Source organism: Grammomys surdaster, unplaced genomic scaffold (assembly GCF_004785775.1).
Source record: "Grammomys surdaster isolate TR1022 unplaced genomic scaffold, NIH_TR_1.0 97, whole genome shotgun sequence".
In the NCBI taxonomy this organism is placed as follows: domain Eukaryota; kingdom Metazoa; phylum Chordata; class Mammalia; order Rodentia; family Muridae; genus Grammomys; species Grammomys surdaster.
Window position 1 is genome coordinate 2391591 of NW_021604576.1, and position 16322 is coordinate 2407912.

Here is a 16322-nt window from a genome sequence, read left to right on the forward strand (position 1 = left end):
AACTGCCACACTTCTCACGTTACTCATACTTCTCATATCATCATATGATGATAATGGATTGAACCTCTGAAACTGTAAGCCAGTCCAAATTAAATATTTTCCTGTATTAGAGTTGCCTTAGTCATGGTGTCTCTTCACAGCAATAGAAACTGTAACTAAGACAGGGAACATCTCAGAAGAAGGAGGTAGGGAAATTGTAGGACCCAGAGGACCAGTGAAATTATAGCTCTTAGAAACAACAGGAAAGCTACACCCATGATTCCTCAACAATATGTCTGTCTAAAAAAGAAGCAAACAATGACGACAGTAATAGACATACTAAATTGTAAGGGGGAAATCTCAAAGGGTCCTACTTTTGGACAAAGAACTATAGTCAATGCCCAGAGGAAGAATTAGTCTTCCCTAGGGATGAGCCACTTACTGTTTATATACTACCAATTGATAGGGCCTGAAATTGTGTACATACAAAGAACAACAAACTCAGCTGGTTGTATTTATATATTTATGCATATATGCAATAATAATAATAATCAAATAAAAAGGGGCCATGAATATGAAAGAGAGTGGGGGAGTGTGTGGAAGGGCTTAAAGGAGGAAGGGAGGGGGGATGAGGTAATTAAAATTTTAAAAAAGGACTCTCCTCCCAATAGATATTTGTCTTCTGACCTCATCTGTCAATTGGAGATAGAGAGTAGGAGGATAATGCAAATTTAAATATACTATTAAAATGGAGATGGGGGCGGCATGACAGAACGTGAGATTTACTGTCATCTTTGCCTCACCATAAACAAATACAGGAGGTAAATACCTTATTTAGCTTCTTTGGGCAATTCAAACACAAGGTATTAGCTGTCCTCTGATGAGAGTTGCAGATGGCAATGGGAAACTTAACTGTGGGAGTAGATGTCTCTTATCACACAGGAAGCAAAGTGTGGGGACCTATGCGTTATAAGCCAGCAAGCAATTCCTTTTTAAGGGTGTACAGCTTTGATGACCCAAAGGCTCCTCCTCTTAACCCTTGACAGTACCTCCCAATACTGTTTCTGTGGGGAACCAGTCATTTACATACAAGCCTTTGTAGGACAATCCAAACCAGGGTAAAAGCAGGATTCTGTGAATTAGTTTTGTAATTTTCTACAACTCAGTGATCTTTAATATGTAACTGTGAGGTGCTGGTACTCACTTTTCAAGGGATAAGCTTTTTTAAAATTATTTTTTATTTTTGCCAGGAGTGCTATATCTTGAATTTTCAAATCCCAGGCTACTGGAGACCCATCTAGATTATAGGGATCATATTATAATACAATCATTATGTTGCTCTGTATCTTCCTGTTATTGGCCCTCCAAAGATGCTGCATAAAAGAAAACATTGTTCTTTATCTTCCCTTAGGGTTTCCAGCTGGTACTTTATAAATTTAGGAAGAAAGTCTTCAAAGAGCAACTTGAGGATTCTGAATGCGATTTGAGTAGTTTCAAATGTCTGGTGCCTGCTGTTTATACAGATTGAAACGTAAGGGGGCAACTACCAGTCTCTTGTCTAGCTATTTCATGGTGGTACCTTTCAGCCACCTTGCGCACGCACAGGGAGATCACACCCTAGATACTTGGGAACACCTGGAAAGTGAGTAAATAATTCTTCCCAAGTCACTCAGAACACTCAGAAGAACCACAGCAGGAACCTATTATTCCGATTGCACTTTTACTTGGATGTGTTCTAAACTTTGGTTTGTTTTTATTGTGTTTTTTAAATGTAAATCGCACTGGAATCAAATAGCAAAACATCAAAAAAAGTAACAAAAATGCAAATAGAAAATAAGACAATAAATCTGTCTCTCTCTGTCTCTCTCTCTGTCTCTCTCTCTGTCTCTGTCTCTCTCTCTCTCTGTCTCTCTCTCTTGCTGTAGGCCCGATGAAGACATTGGATTCTGTTTACTGGAGTTATAAGTGGTTTGTGAGCCACCAAATGTGGGTCCCGAGAACTGGCTTTTGTGTCCTAAGCAAGACCAATGATCACCTTAATCAGTGAGCTCTCTCTTCAGTCCAATAACTTAAAAAAAAAAAAACTTTTGTAGGAAAAAGATTTAATTGTTTTACATTATACTTAAGCCTTATTATTGTAAAAACTAAAATGACAGTCTATTTTGTAAAACGGAAGTTGTAAAAATTAACACTTATGCTTAAAGTGCCAAAAATCAAACGTCAGCACTCTAATTGAAAAAAAAAATCAAGGAAAAGAGGAAAGCCCAATGTGCACTCACCAACATTTCTTAGACAACAGATACTGAACTATGATTCATAACAAAGAAGAAACCTCTCAGAAGAAATTGATAACCCAAGAAATAAGTTTTCTTCACCCAGCCACAAAGTTTACCAGATAAGTTAGACTCTCCTACTTCCTGGAGGAGCTGAACTTGATTGCTCTAGTTTTCCCCGTAATCAAGTACAGGCCTTTCAGTGCCTTTCAAAGCTGCTCTTTATCCTCGTTTCCCTCAGTTTAAAAGATTCCTCACCCTCTCTTTCCCTTGGCCCCTCCTCTTGCTTACTTGATCTCTTCCCCTCCCCCACTTCCTAATCAGTCCTCCCGTCCCCCCTTTTCTCAGACTGGCTGGATTTCCCTCCACACTTCTTCCCTTCCTCCTCCTCCTCCCAGGCTCTTTCTTTCCTCTCCAGTCCCCTCCCCCAGCATGCCTCCCGGCGTGCTTCCCTTCCCCCGGCCTCGCGGTCCCGCACCCTCCCCTCCCCCGTCTCCTGCCTTGTGACACATCCTGGGCCCTCCCGGAGGCCGTAGCAGAGGCGCGGCGGCATTGCTGGCCACCGCCTCCTCCCTAGCCGCAACCCAGCTCAACCCGCGGCCCGCCGCGCTGTCGCTGCAGTCATGGCTGCTGACGGGGTGGACGAACGTTCGCCTCTGCTGTCAGCATCCCAGTCGGGAAATGTCACTCCCACAGCCCCGCCGTACTTGCAGGAAAGCAGCCCAAGAGGTAAGGCCGGCGTAGACCTTTCTGCTTCTCCCAGAAACGTCTGGAAGGATGAATGCCGGGGAGCTCTAGCGCGGAGGCGGAGGCGAGCTTCTCCCTTGGGCTGGGGGAGAAGGATGCTGACTGTTGCCTTCCCAGGCGGTGCCTGCCTGCCGGAAAGCCTCTCTGCAAGGCTTCGCTGCGGCTGCTGCTTGTGGTGTGGAGAGTGTGTGCTTGAACACTTCGTTCCCAGCTTCAGGATCTGACATGAATTTCCCAAGCTCGGTGCTGCTGTTTCCAAAGCAGCCCCTAAGTGCAGCTGGGCGGTGGTGCAGTTCCTCCAGTCATTCACAAGTGCTTTTGGTTGCTGAAAAACACGGGGTACTGCTTGAACCTGGAGTCTGTCCTTGAGAGGACTTCAGCACAAAACATCTTCTTAGTCTCTTACACTCAGCCCCAAAGTGGAAGCAGAGAACTGCCTAACTAGAAGCAACAGAGTTAATCAATATCCCTAAAATGTCTGAAATTCCTAAGCTATGAGCATTATTCCTGACTGTAAGGAGTGTGTTTCATAGCTTCAGAGGTGAATGAAGAACCTTCAGTTAGAAAGGAAGGAGGAATTTTTTAAATGCATGTCTGGGTGACGTTGAAATTAACTTCTAAAAAGTTACCCAAGTTTATACTGTATATATTTTTAGGTTTGTTTTCAGTGTAGAATAAAAAGGGATTTGGAAAAATGGTGTGGTGAAGGAAAAGAAGTCCGTTTACCAAAGGATTCGCTTTATTCAAGATCTGTCTTTGTTCAAAGTCTTCGGGGTGGGGGGGGTGTTTACTACGGTAGTCTGTAAAGCAAGTCTTCCAGAGATCATTAAATATGGCACGTGCAAACGTGCCTTACTTCATTTTGCTCTTTTGGCAGAATGTGAATGAAGTTTAAAACCCAAGGACGCCAAAGTTAGTGCTTTGGGAATATAAGCAAGTCACATGTCTTGTAACACAACTTTTTCTAAGTTCATGTCTGAAATGGGGGAAACTCTACAACAGGTTGGAGTTGTCTGGCATTTAACGTTTCTTTTTAACATTTTATAACTTGAAAATCAACATTCTGGGTCTCAATCTATAAACAGAAGCAGAACAAAGGAAAACTATGGTTAGCTGGGAGTAATTCAGAGTGATTGACAGCCTGAGAGGAAAGGGGCAAAGTCCAAGGGAACTGACTCACAGAAAACCTACAAGTTACCCCTGTTGGTCAGAATTCACAGGGACACTGAGTCGGGGGATTTCCTTTAGTGGACATTCGATATTAATATCATACTATCTACTATTTATTCACTGGTTCCTGAATGAATGTTTCAGTTTTATTAATTTTCATCTATGGGATAAAATATTTGGTGATTCATTAAGGGACTGAGTTGGGACTGAAGTCATGGAGATGCCTTTTCTTTCTTTTAGTCAACTTGTGGTTATAACAAACACATTGATACATATGTATATCAATATCTGCACAGACTTCATTGTTTTCTATAGATTTTCTTTTTTTTTCTTTTTTTTTTTTCGAGACAGGGTTTCTCTGTGTAGTCCTGGCTGTCCTGGAACTCACTCTGTAGACCAGGCTGGCCTCGAACTCAGAAATCCGCCTGCCTCTGCCTCCCAAGTGCTGGGATCAAAGGCGTGCACCACCACTGCCCGGCAATTTTCTTAATTTGATCAGATTCCTCAAACTACAAAGGAAGTAGCATTTCCAATCAAGCACTGAAAAGAAATCATTTCACTCTAAAGATCTCTTAACAACAACTTTTAAGGGCATGTTTAATCAAAACACTCCTTTGGCATTACAGTAGAATAATTTTTTCAGAACTGATGGATATATTTAAAACATTAATATCATATGGGGTAATGAAGCAAGAAACATAGATGAGAAACAAAGTCATTTTATTCCCACCATGACAGTATCTTTTTTTGATTAATAACATAATTATTGAAGTAATGCACATGTTCTAAATCTTGAACACTGTCCCATTCATTCATTCGTGAACTTAGTGGGCCCCCAGACTATGCCACATGCTACACTGCTCTGAGTAAGGCTGACCAAAACTGTGTCTTCATGGAGCTCATGTAGTGGAGAGAAAGAATAAATAAATTCTTGACTGACTCAGTTCAGATGCTTTTGCTTTGCTTTGTTTTGTTTTGTTTTGTTTCTCTAGATAGGGTTTCTCTGTGTAGCCCTAGCTGTCCTGGAACTCACTCTGTAGACCAGGCTGGCCTTGAACTCAGAGTTCCGCCTGCCTCTGCCTCAAGAGTGTTGGGATTATAGGTATCTGACACCAGTCTCTGATAGTTCAGATTTTAAGACTTCTGTTATCATCAGATTCTGTTAATAGCTGAAAATAATAAACTTCTTAATTGGAATCCAGTGACTGGAAATTGAATATACATTTTAATGGTTAATTTTAGTTTTAGATACCACTTATAATCAAACTGTGTGTGTGTGTGATATGTGTTTGTGTATACAAGTGCCACAGGTCCACAATCATGTGTCTCTGTCATTCTCTACTTCAATTTTTGAGACAGAGTCTCTCAGAGAACCTGGAGTTAATTGATTAAGTGATTCTAGATGACCAACAAAGCCCACAAGTCCTCCGGCCGCCTCACTCCTCATGACTGGGGTTCCAGTGTGCACTACCATACCCCGCCTTCTATGGATCCTAGGATCTAGATTCAGGTCCTCATCCTTCTATAGTAAACATGTTACCAACTTTACTGTTTTTCCGTTTTAATTACTCAGATACTTAGTAGGTTAAAAAGAGGAGGAGAAGGAAGAAGAAGAGGAGGAGGAAGAGGAAGAGGAGGAAGACAAAGGAAGAAGAAGAGGAGGCTTAACAAGAATATTTTCTAATCTATTGCATTGGCTACCCTTCTTTTTAAAGATTTATTTTTCATTTTATATGTATGTGTGTGTGTGTGTGCCTGAGTGTGTGTATGTGCAACATGTGTGTGCAGATAGTTGAGGATACTGGCTAAGAGCATTGGATCCCATGGAACTGAAGTTCTAGTTGATGGTTAGCTACCCGTTGTGGGTGCTGGTAACCAAACTTGGGGTCCACTGCAAGAGCTGTGTGTGCTCGTAACCACTGAGTCACCTCATCAGCCCCAACTTGCATCACTTTCTAAGGATCGTGAATTATCATACCTATCTCCTGAGAAGAAATAAGTTTTTCAGGTTATTTTAGTGTAGGCTATTAATAATACAGTGAAGAGCATTTAGCATTGGACATTAGGTTTTGCCTAAGAAGAATCTTATGTAGTCCTTTGTGATGGTTTGTATATGCTTGGCCGAGGGAGTGGAACTGTTGAGAGATGTGACTTTGTTGGAGTAGGTGTGACCTTGTGAATGTGGGCTTTAATAGTCTTGTCCTAGCTGCCTGGAAGTTAGTACTCTGCTAGCAGGCTTCAGATGAAGACGTAGAACTCTCAGCTCTGCACAATTCCTACCTGAATGCTGCCATGCTCCTACCTAGATAATAATGGACTGCACCTCTGAACCTGTAAGCCAGTCCCAATTAAATGTTGTCTTAAGACTTGCGTTGGTCATGGTGTCTGTTCACTGCAGTAAAACCTATCTAAGACATCCTTGAAACTATCCACCTGAGTTTCTAAGTAGAATGCTGGTGGTCTCCAATGTCAATACTGGATAGCTACAGAGTGGTGTTTCTCTCCTGACTACAATGCTCTGGTGTATAAGCCAGCTTGTGTTAAGGCATAACAATTAAAAAAAAATACAGATAATAGTTTCATTTGAAATGAAAGAAGGGGGGAAAAGTACCACAAACTTGAACAATTTGGATAGTTGAATTGGTTCCCTTACAGATCTACTAATATATGGCAGAATGGTGGAGCCTTCACATTTGCATCCCATTTTGCTTCTCTTTTGATGTAATAAAACTCTATGATCAAAAGAAATTTGTGAGGAAATGGTTTATTTCAGCTTGGGAAGACAAGGTAGTCAGGTGCTCAAGGTAGGAATCTGCAGGCAGGATCTGAAGCAGAGGCAGTGGAGGGGTGCTGCTTATTGGCTTGTTTTTCAGGGCTTGCTCAACTTGCTTCCATATGCAACCCAGAACCACCTGTCTAAAGGCAGAACCGCTGCCCGCAGTGGGCTGATACTTACTATCCAATTACTAACTAGGAAAATGTTCCACAGGCATGCCCAAAGGCCAGTCTGGGGGAGGCAGTTCCTCAGCTGAGGTTCCCTCTGCCCAAGGCAAAACTGCATTTTGTGTCAAGTTGGCAAAAACTAATAGTTCACTTTACAAAATGTGTATGAAATATGTTTTGAATTCCAGGTTGTCTAAGTGTACACAGTATTGACAATGGGAATGTGCTTATATACTTGCATAAAATTTAGAAAGGGAGATACTGGGTTACAAACAGAGAGGCAGGTCTTCTAGGCTTGTTTCTTTCATTCATTCTTCAACATATCCTGGTATTTTAGCCAAGCTCTGTGGTAGGAAAGGAAAAATAGACTAATTTCCTTTTCTCCTATTGATGTAATGGAGGGCGAGTTGCACAATCATTCACAGAAATACAAAATGCAAAGGGGACACGGACCAGATTTGAAACATGTCTAGTGCCTTGGCCACATTCATTGATTTAACCTGGTTAAGGGAGATGGGAAAGACTTTCCTGAACCATAATCGGAATCTAAAGGTGGAAAAGTTATCCAGATGAAAAAGGTATCACATGGACATCGTATGCAATGCAAGTAGTATGAAAAAAAAAAAACAAAAACCAAAAAACACAGTGGGGAATGGAGAGTGCAGGGGTCAGGGGAGGAAGTCCAATGCTGCTAAAGTAGAGGTAGATGTAGCACATGCTACAAAATAAGATTAGAGAGGTAGGTGTAGCTGATATTGTCCATAGACTTCCTTGCCTCATAATAACTTTGTTTTTAGACATTCAGGCCCTACAGAGCCTCTCTCCTTCAATGAGGGCTGACCCTGTGACTTGGTTTAGACCTCCAGAATAAGGTAGAAGGTGTACTGAAAGAGTTTAGATGTTAATGAGAAGAGATTATCGTTTTTGCTGTGGGCATTATTGAAGTGCACTTTGGAAAAAGTTACTTGTCCTGTAAGAAATGGGAGGGCTGGAGACGGTCAGCTTAGAGAAAGCCAGAGCCAACCATTCAGAAAGGCTACAAAAAAGAAAGATGTCTGACCAACCCTCAGACATGTCAATGTCTTGGATACACCACACAGACAAGTCTTCAAATCACACTAACTAAAGCCAAACTATTACTATGTCTACATAAGAGACTGTAAATAACAACATCCCAGATTGATGTGAACAACTCACAGAATTGTTGTTTATGATATTATAGACCAAGGGACCCTACAGTGAATATGAGTTGATTCTAGAGCATTACAGGCCATATGAAAGATATTTTGTTTAAACAAAAAAGTAGTGTGTCAGATCACTATTTTCAGTCACTCTATAGAATTAGATGGTTGACCAGAGTACATAGGGATAACTGTCTTACTGAACTGCAGTAATAATTTAGGCAAATTTGATTAATTACGCTGGTTGTTTGGACTCAGGTTATATTTAGGGATAAAAGCCAAGTAATGAGGTTTAGGAGGGAGACTGAAGCTAACCATTGTAGCATATACTTATAATTCCAGCTAAGGAGAACTGTAGTTTGGGGGCTAAGTCAATTTAATAAGATCCTGTCCCAAAATAATTTAAAACATAGCAACAATGAAAAACAGGATGGAGATCAAACCCAGTGGCGGAGCATTTGATTAGAAGGCAGAAGCCATGGGCTTAGTTCCCAGCACTGGCAAATCCAAAGCAAATCAAAGAGTAGATTGAACTGAATTTGTTGATGGATAGCTAATGGGAGTGAGAGATGAAGGCAAAGAACTCCAAGACTTCTGCTTATGCAACTTTATGATTTATCTGACTGTATTAAAACAGAGAACACCAGAAGAGGAGCAAGTTTCAGAGAAGACAGATCCCAAACTTAGCTTTAGATATGAGGCATTTTACGTGCTTCCAAATATCCAAAAAGAAATGAAATGAATTGATCTACAGGATCTATAAGCCTAGAACTAAGAGGCCTGACTTGAAAACCAAAGTGTGCTATTTGTGTGATGGCCGAGCTAACTTTGTGAACATTGATTCAGAGCTCCTCAGGCACCTAGGAGTATGCTAGGGCGTATGCCATCCACCCATGATGCAAGACTCTGTGATGAAGAAGTGTCATGGTGGAAAAAAAAATCCAATTGCTTGAGTGTTTACTGCTCTAGTTGGCAGCATGCCAGGCCTAAAAATGAGACATACTGAAGTCTTATGTAGTGGTCAACTTCAGGCGACCAGGTAATTTATCCTCTGAAGGTTAAGAACAGTTATTTGAATACTGTGTTCAATCACAAGGACAAGCCATATGTGGCATATGAGTAACAACAGTTGAAGTAAACTCACTCCTATCCACTATACCTTGGAAGAAGGAGCACAGTTCCAAGAACATTCAAATTCAAAGCACATTCTAAGAGCAATTCTGTGTTTTTTAAGAAACTGAGGTCAACAAGACTCTTATTTCTTGGAATTTTCTCACAAGCATGCAAACTTCCCCTTGCAGGACTCCATTTTAGACTATGTTCCAATATCTACCTCTTTTTTACTTTTATATTTATTTTTATTTATTTATTTTGTTTTATCTAGATAAGATGTCTCTGTATATCCCAGGCTGTTCTGGAAACTCACTATGTAGACCAGGTTGGCCTCGAACTCTGCCTTCCAAGTGGGGAGAGTAAAGCATGTACCACCACTGCCCACCTCTAACCCCTTTTATTTTTTAAATGCAGGATATTCAGAGTGGTCTTGGTTTGAGATGTTGTAGATAAATCTAGTTGCCATTTGATGCATTAGTATCTTATAACAAATCATATTATTACAACAGTGAAAGCATTATGTGTAATACGCTGCCGACAAGAACAGAGATACAAACTATGTCTATTAGTTATGTTATTGTATTGATCAGAAAAATCTAGAGAATAGCTTGAAGAGAGACCCATATGATTTGTAGTATCTTGTAGAATATACATCCATATCTTTAATAGGAAAACCAATGTTATGATGTCCTATGCAAATTGGATGTGATTCAAATTCCAAAAAAAAAAGTTAAATACAATCCTTTCTCCAGATGAATGAATGAGTCTATTATGGCCCCAAGGTCCACTCCTAAACACAGAGTCATCAATAAAGTAACTGGCCCTGTGGTGCATAGAGTCTAACTTGGTCCCAGGTGGGCAGACTTGACTTCTGGTGATATGGTCCATATCTCTGTTTGCCCTTTTACTAGAAGTTTGCTATCTTTCTGGTGACTTCCACTGTCTCCTTGCCCTCAGCCAGTGTCTCTGATGGCCTAGAGCTGTAGGAGCTGAAGAGAAATCTGTAATGTTGCAGTGGCTCCATCTGCAATGACAGATGCATTGGGCAAGTTAATACATCAGCTTTCTTATTTCCTTCTGAAATAAAACTAGGGAGTTTAGAGTGTGCAGGACTATGAGTCTATTGCTGGAAATAATCTTTTTTTTTTAAAGATTTATCTATTTATTTCATGTATATGAGTACATTGTCTCTGTCTTCAGACACACTAGAAGAGGGCATCAGATCTCATTACAGATGTTTGTGAGCCACCATTTGGTTGCTGGGAATTGAACTCAGGACCTCTAGAAGAACAGTCTCTTAACCACTGAGCCATCTCTCCAGTCTGCTAGAAATAATCTTATAGCCTATATTTAAGGGTTTATAATTAACCATAATAGATGAATCAAAACATCCAGGCCCACTTGTTGGGATAAAGTATATATATTTGCTTCTGGCACTCCAGTGGCATACCAGGCACTTTCTGTTAGAATCTTTCTTCCTCTCTCCGCCGTCCCCCCATTCCCTAAGCACTGACCTTCATGGTTCTTTTGTTTTATAATTCTCACATTTCACTCCAGGTTTTTTCTTCCCCCCTAGCACCTTTAAAATATTAAATCAAGCCTCACCCCACCCAGTTCTTTCAGCCTCCCTTTCAGATATTTGAGTGCCTATTATGCTATTCATATACTGAAGGACTTCCATTCATTTGAGCTGTGTACTCTAAGCACTGTAATTTCAGAATAATAAGCAAGGAAACAACGATGTTTCAGATGGGTTATCAGGAAAGACATTTCAGAGGGGACAATCACGGAGTCCTGAAAAATGAGTCAGAATAAGCCATCAAAATTTTAGGGGGAAAGAAGAGCTTTGTAGGCAATGGGGTCAGGAAATATAATACCTGCTGTTTTACAACTTGGCATACCATGGGTAAGAGATGGGGATTTAGGGAGGAATAGTTAGAAGAGGTCATAGGTGTGGACACAGAGAGCCCAAGGGCTTGGTGGGACACCAACCAGAGAGGATTGCGTTGTGATGGTAATGAGGAGACACAGAAGGGTAGAGTACAGGAGAGACCTACAACCTTTACTTTTAAAAATTGCCCTGACTTGTATATGGAAAACGAATACATAGAGAAGATGAGAAGAAACCAGCAAGATATAGCACTAATTAAGGGGCTGAGTTGTACAATGATGTTCTGAACAGTGGTGGTAGTGAAATATCAACATGTGGTTGAATTCAGTATCCATCTTCAATCCATCCATCCATCCATCCACCCATCCACTCACCCACCCACCCACCCACCTATGCTTGTGTTTGGAGTTCGGGCCTCACTAGGTAGCTGGGGCTAGCTTGGAACCTGTGATTTCCCTGCCTCAGCCTCCACACCTGTCTCAGGAGGGATCAAGCATAGAGCACTGACATTTGCTGATGGCACTTGGCAGATGGACAGAAGTGTGGCACGGAGAGTTAGCATGGGTACGGTAGAAGTTCACAACTGTCTTTCAGGCGAGTAAGCCCTGGGAAATAACCGGGGAACTTTTCCAAATGAAAACTGTAATCCTGCTGTGGGGGAAAGTAGTCAATTCTGGAGAGGACTTTGAGCTCAGCTCTTGTGCATTGTATTTTCATAATCACTAAGACGTATTAAGTATAGTGGGAATAATATCATTTTCATATCTTCTAAAAGGAATAAGTAATGTGTTTCTGGTTGAGTTTGTTTTTGATAATGCTTCTATTCTTTGGTGGGTATGGGGAGGAAGAGTTCTAGTGGATTTATGTTGCTTTTATATGTTTCTAGGTATTTTTCTTTGATCCATTGTTACTATAAAATAACTGCTCTCCCCGTTTTGGCTCTACGGGAATAAACAAGATATGTGCAAAGTCTTGCTCTTTTTCCATGATGTCAGGTGAGATTTCCAAGCATCATGGCGCTCAGTTCCTTTATAGCCTCAGAGTCATTCTTATTGCTGCCTGGCGCTACCTGTTCCAGTTCAGAGCCTCAGTTCCTCACAGCAGAAACAACCAGTGTTACCTTTGACTTTTAAGCTTTATGCATGGCCGCCCAGTTGTTTTTTGTAAGGAATTTGAAACACCTGAAATATATCTCCACAGAATATCCTTCATCCAAAGTGCTTGGGGTGGAAAGCGGGTTTAATTAATTGGTTAATTAGAAATTTGTGCACAAAGAAACCCTGTCTCGAAAAACCAAAAAAAAAAAAAAAAAAAAATCTTGGTGCTCTGTGCATTTGTTATTGCTGGGCAGTGGTGGCACACCCCTTTAATCCCAGCACTTGGGTGGCAGAGGCAGGCGGATTTCTGAGTTCGAGGCCAGCCTGGTCTACAGAGTGAGTTCCAGGACAACCAGGGCTAAACAGAGAAACCCTGTCTCGAAAAACAAAAAACAAAAAACAAAACAAAACAAAAAAAAATTTGAGTAGGCTCCATAGGCTGAACATTCCTAATCTGAGAAGGTGAAATCTGAAATACTCTGACTGTCATTCTAGTGTTCAAAAAGATTTGGATTTCAAAACAGTTTGGAAGTTAGTTCTTTTGTTTTTATTTTTAAATTAGAGATGCTCAAACTATTTACCTTAAAATAGGTGCTCAACCAGTATTACCTGTTATTATCTCTCCTTACCTTTACTTCCAATGTCCCACCTGCGATTAAATTCTAAATTTTATAGTATCTTCATTGGAAAGACAATATGTGACTGTTTTAGTACTATTGCCTTTCTTTTCCGAATTAGAAGTCTGACTAATATGGAATGCTTCATCTCTCTGCAGACCATGTCCGAATGTGCTATGTGACTGGTCAAAGAGTATTCAAGCATGGGTGTTTGGAGGGATATTATTTCTTCTGCCCATGTTTTGCTGAGTTATTTAGGCTTTGTTGGTGCATGTGAGTTTCAAAGCAGTTTATGAGCAGTTTATGAGCAGTTTAATGCCCTAGATTTGGATATGATTTCAATAGAAGGAGAGATTGAGGACGACACAGTACAAAGTGAGATTTTGTGGTTTCAGAAATTAAGAAAAGTTCTAAGCTTCATCATCCAGAAGAGAAGTAATATGTAGATATAAGAGTTATTTAAATAGGGAGATTTTCATAGATGTTATCCAAATGCACATTGATTTCTATTGAGCTGTTTGGATTCTATACATGAATACAAAATAATGTAAAAATTTGAGAGATAGTTTCCAACCTTTGAGGACTGTCTTGGTTTTCAATATAGGACACTTGGCCAAGTTCAGCATAAATTGGATTTGCTACCAGTCTCTAATGAGAATAAGTCATGCCTCAATACAGGATGATTCCACTGAGTCCCAGATAGTATGTATGATTGAGTCTGAAAGTCAAATGATTACCAAACCTGCAAGCTTTTTGATTGAAGCAATTATAAATCACCTGGTTTAAAAGTGGAGGAATATAGACTTCATATTTCCTCAAGAGTGACAGAGAACTTGTGCCATGTTATAAAACAACCACAATAAGCCATAACATGTGTGGCTGGAATGGAATGCTGTACAGTTGGAAAAGTAAGAAGTTTTTGTTTTTCAAAACAGGGTTTCTCTATTGTAGCCCTGGCTCTCCTGGAACTTGCTTTGTAGACCAGGCTGGCCTTTGATGGCTCAGAGATCTGCCTACCTCAACCTTTCCAGTGCTAGGATAAAAGATGTATGTCACCATGCCTGGCTAGCAGCTGGATAGGCAAATGAGAGAACTGTATATACCATTAAAATACTAGTAGGGAAGAGTGCCAGAAGATACTGTCAGGCAAAAAAAAACCAACCCCATGTGATGAGAACTAGTGTAAGGCACTCTCTCTTGTGTGTGAAAACATAGGGCAAATGTGTATATGTGCATATTATATGCAATAGTCTTTAGAAACGCTGGCAGGATGTTTAGAAGGTACGACTTCTGTGATCTGCAGTGAGAAGACTCTCATACCGGCATAATGAATACATTGATATGATAAATAAAATACAAGTTTTCTCCAAAATAAAAGTTACAGCAGTATAAGCATAAAGTAAAGATTTCAAAGTGAGAATAAAAGCCCACCGTTACTTATAAGCATATGATAATAATGACTCTAAACATGAAAGGGAAAGCTTCATAAACTTCTAACATGTTGTAATTTGTGATTATGATAGGATAGTGTAAATGCCTTAAAAGGTAGTATTTGATAACTTACAGCTCAGTAGTTCAGAAAGTCTGTCTATGAACATGTAGAAAATACTGCTTGACTAAAATGTATTGTGTATTAGAAAGTAAGTGGTGTAAATCCTACATGAGAATGTTATTTGACGTGAAGGACAGACCTCATGGTTGACCTTCATTGTCAACATTTCCAAGGCCTTAGAAGAATTCTGTTCCAAATAGGAAACATCATCGTGTCTCCGACATGTTTTTCTTGATGTCTCACATCAGTATTGGTTACTGGTCAATTCTAGTCTTTTCCAGGTTGAGATTTACATTTACCATCCTACAGACAGACGAATGGGAAGGCAACTCTGGAACTATTGTAACTAAAACTGTAGCTTCACAGCAAAGCTCCCCTGTTTTGTGCAGTTTTTGCCAGGAAATCCATGTTCCCTGAAGGGCATGTGTCCAGTCTGTATTGCAGTCTTTGTGTGTGTGTGATCTTAGAGGCATGGCTGGAGATGGAGCCCCTGTCTCTGTCCTTTCTCTTGCATGTGATCTCCTAGATCTCGCACTTGCAGACACTCGGCACGATCCATCCCTAACTCAGGATCCCCATCCTCCACCTAGCTACCTTGTGAATGAGTGGGTGATGGAGTGAGGCGTCATAGTGATCACTGGGCAGTGGGGTCGTACTGGGAGTTGGAGGAGCAGGAGGACAAAAGGCAGTGTGATCCATGGAGCATGTGGTCACATCTTTGCCAGAAATGTCCACAGGGCACAGAAGACACTATCCAGGGGTGTCACTCCTACAGTCTGTAGTGAAGAACTGCCGCTTTAATTGCTCCATTTCTTTAGGAATCTTTACATTTGGAAATGAAATCTAGTCAATCCATTGACTAAAAATGGAATTTTTTTTTTAACTAATAGTTTTCGGCACTGACTGTATGCTTGTAAAATAAATATTGGTCCTAAGGATCTTGTCAGCTCTCATGTATTTATCTGATTTTGCTCAGATGTAGAGTGACTACTTAAAATTCTAAAATTATTCTAATTCTAAATTCTAATTATTGATTTTTAATCTAAAATTGGTTAGTCATTGATCCCCCTAAATTCATTAAAGGTAATTTGAGGTTAGAAAGATGCAGAGCATAATTTACTAGTTTACATTTTTATACTATCAAGTAGCATGATCTTAACAGAATGCCATACTATTTGACATCTTTAAGCAAACGAAGCATTACAAAACCACGCTTTTCCAATGCGTGTAGTTTATCTCTCCCCTCCCTCTCCCCATATCGTCTCTTGATCTGACATGTCTTTCAACAGGCCTGGGATAAGTAGACTTTATTACTAGTGATTCATGAATACTTTACATATATGTATATGTGTGTATATATATATATATATATATATATATAATACACACACACATAAATGCAAAGGAGTGTCTTACTTTCTCTTAGAAAATGTAGTTTGTGATGATCAGTGAAATGTGATAGTAAAAAGAGTAACAAGTGGCTGGAGAGATGGCTCAGCAGTTAAGGGCACTGCCTGCTCTACCAGAAGTCCTGAGTTCAATTCCAAGCAACCACCTGGTAGCTCACAACCATCTGTAATGCCCTCTTCTGGTGTGTCTGAAGACAGTGACAGTGTACTCACATACATGAAATAAATAAATCTTTTTTTTTTTTTTTTAAAAAGTAACAGAAGAGTTATCCTTTACACCTATTTAGGCTAAAAGAGGTTTTCTTCCTTCCTTCCTTCCTTCCTTCCTTCCTTCCTTCCTTCCTTCCTTC

General features: G+C 40.2%; 1 protein-coding gene across 1 annotated transcript in view; it reads left to right on the forward strand.

Annotated features, from left to right (window-relative positions):
* Nucleotides 1-2311: 2311 nt before the first annotated feature.
* Pip4p2 (phosphatidylinositol-4,5-bisphosphate 4-phosphatase 2) overlaps nt 2312-16322 on the forward strand; it is a 50639-nt gene continuing 36628 nt past the window's right edge. The window contains exon 1 of the mRNA XM_028780321.1: nt 2312-2981. Within this exon, the coding sequence (XP_028636154.1) occupies nt 2876-2981 (106 nt within the window). The 5' untranslated portion in view covers nt 2312-2875. The remainder of the gene's footprint in view (nt 2982-16322) is intronic.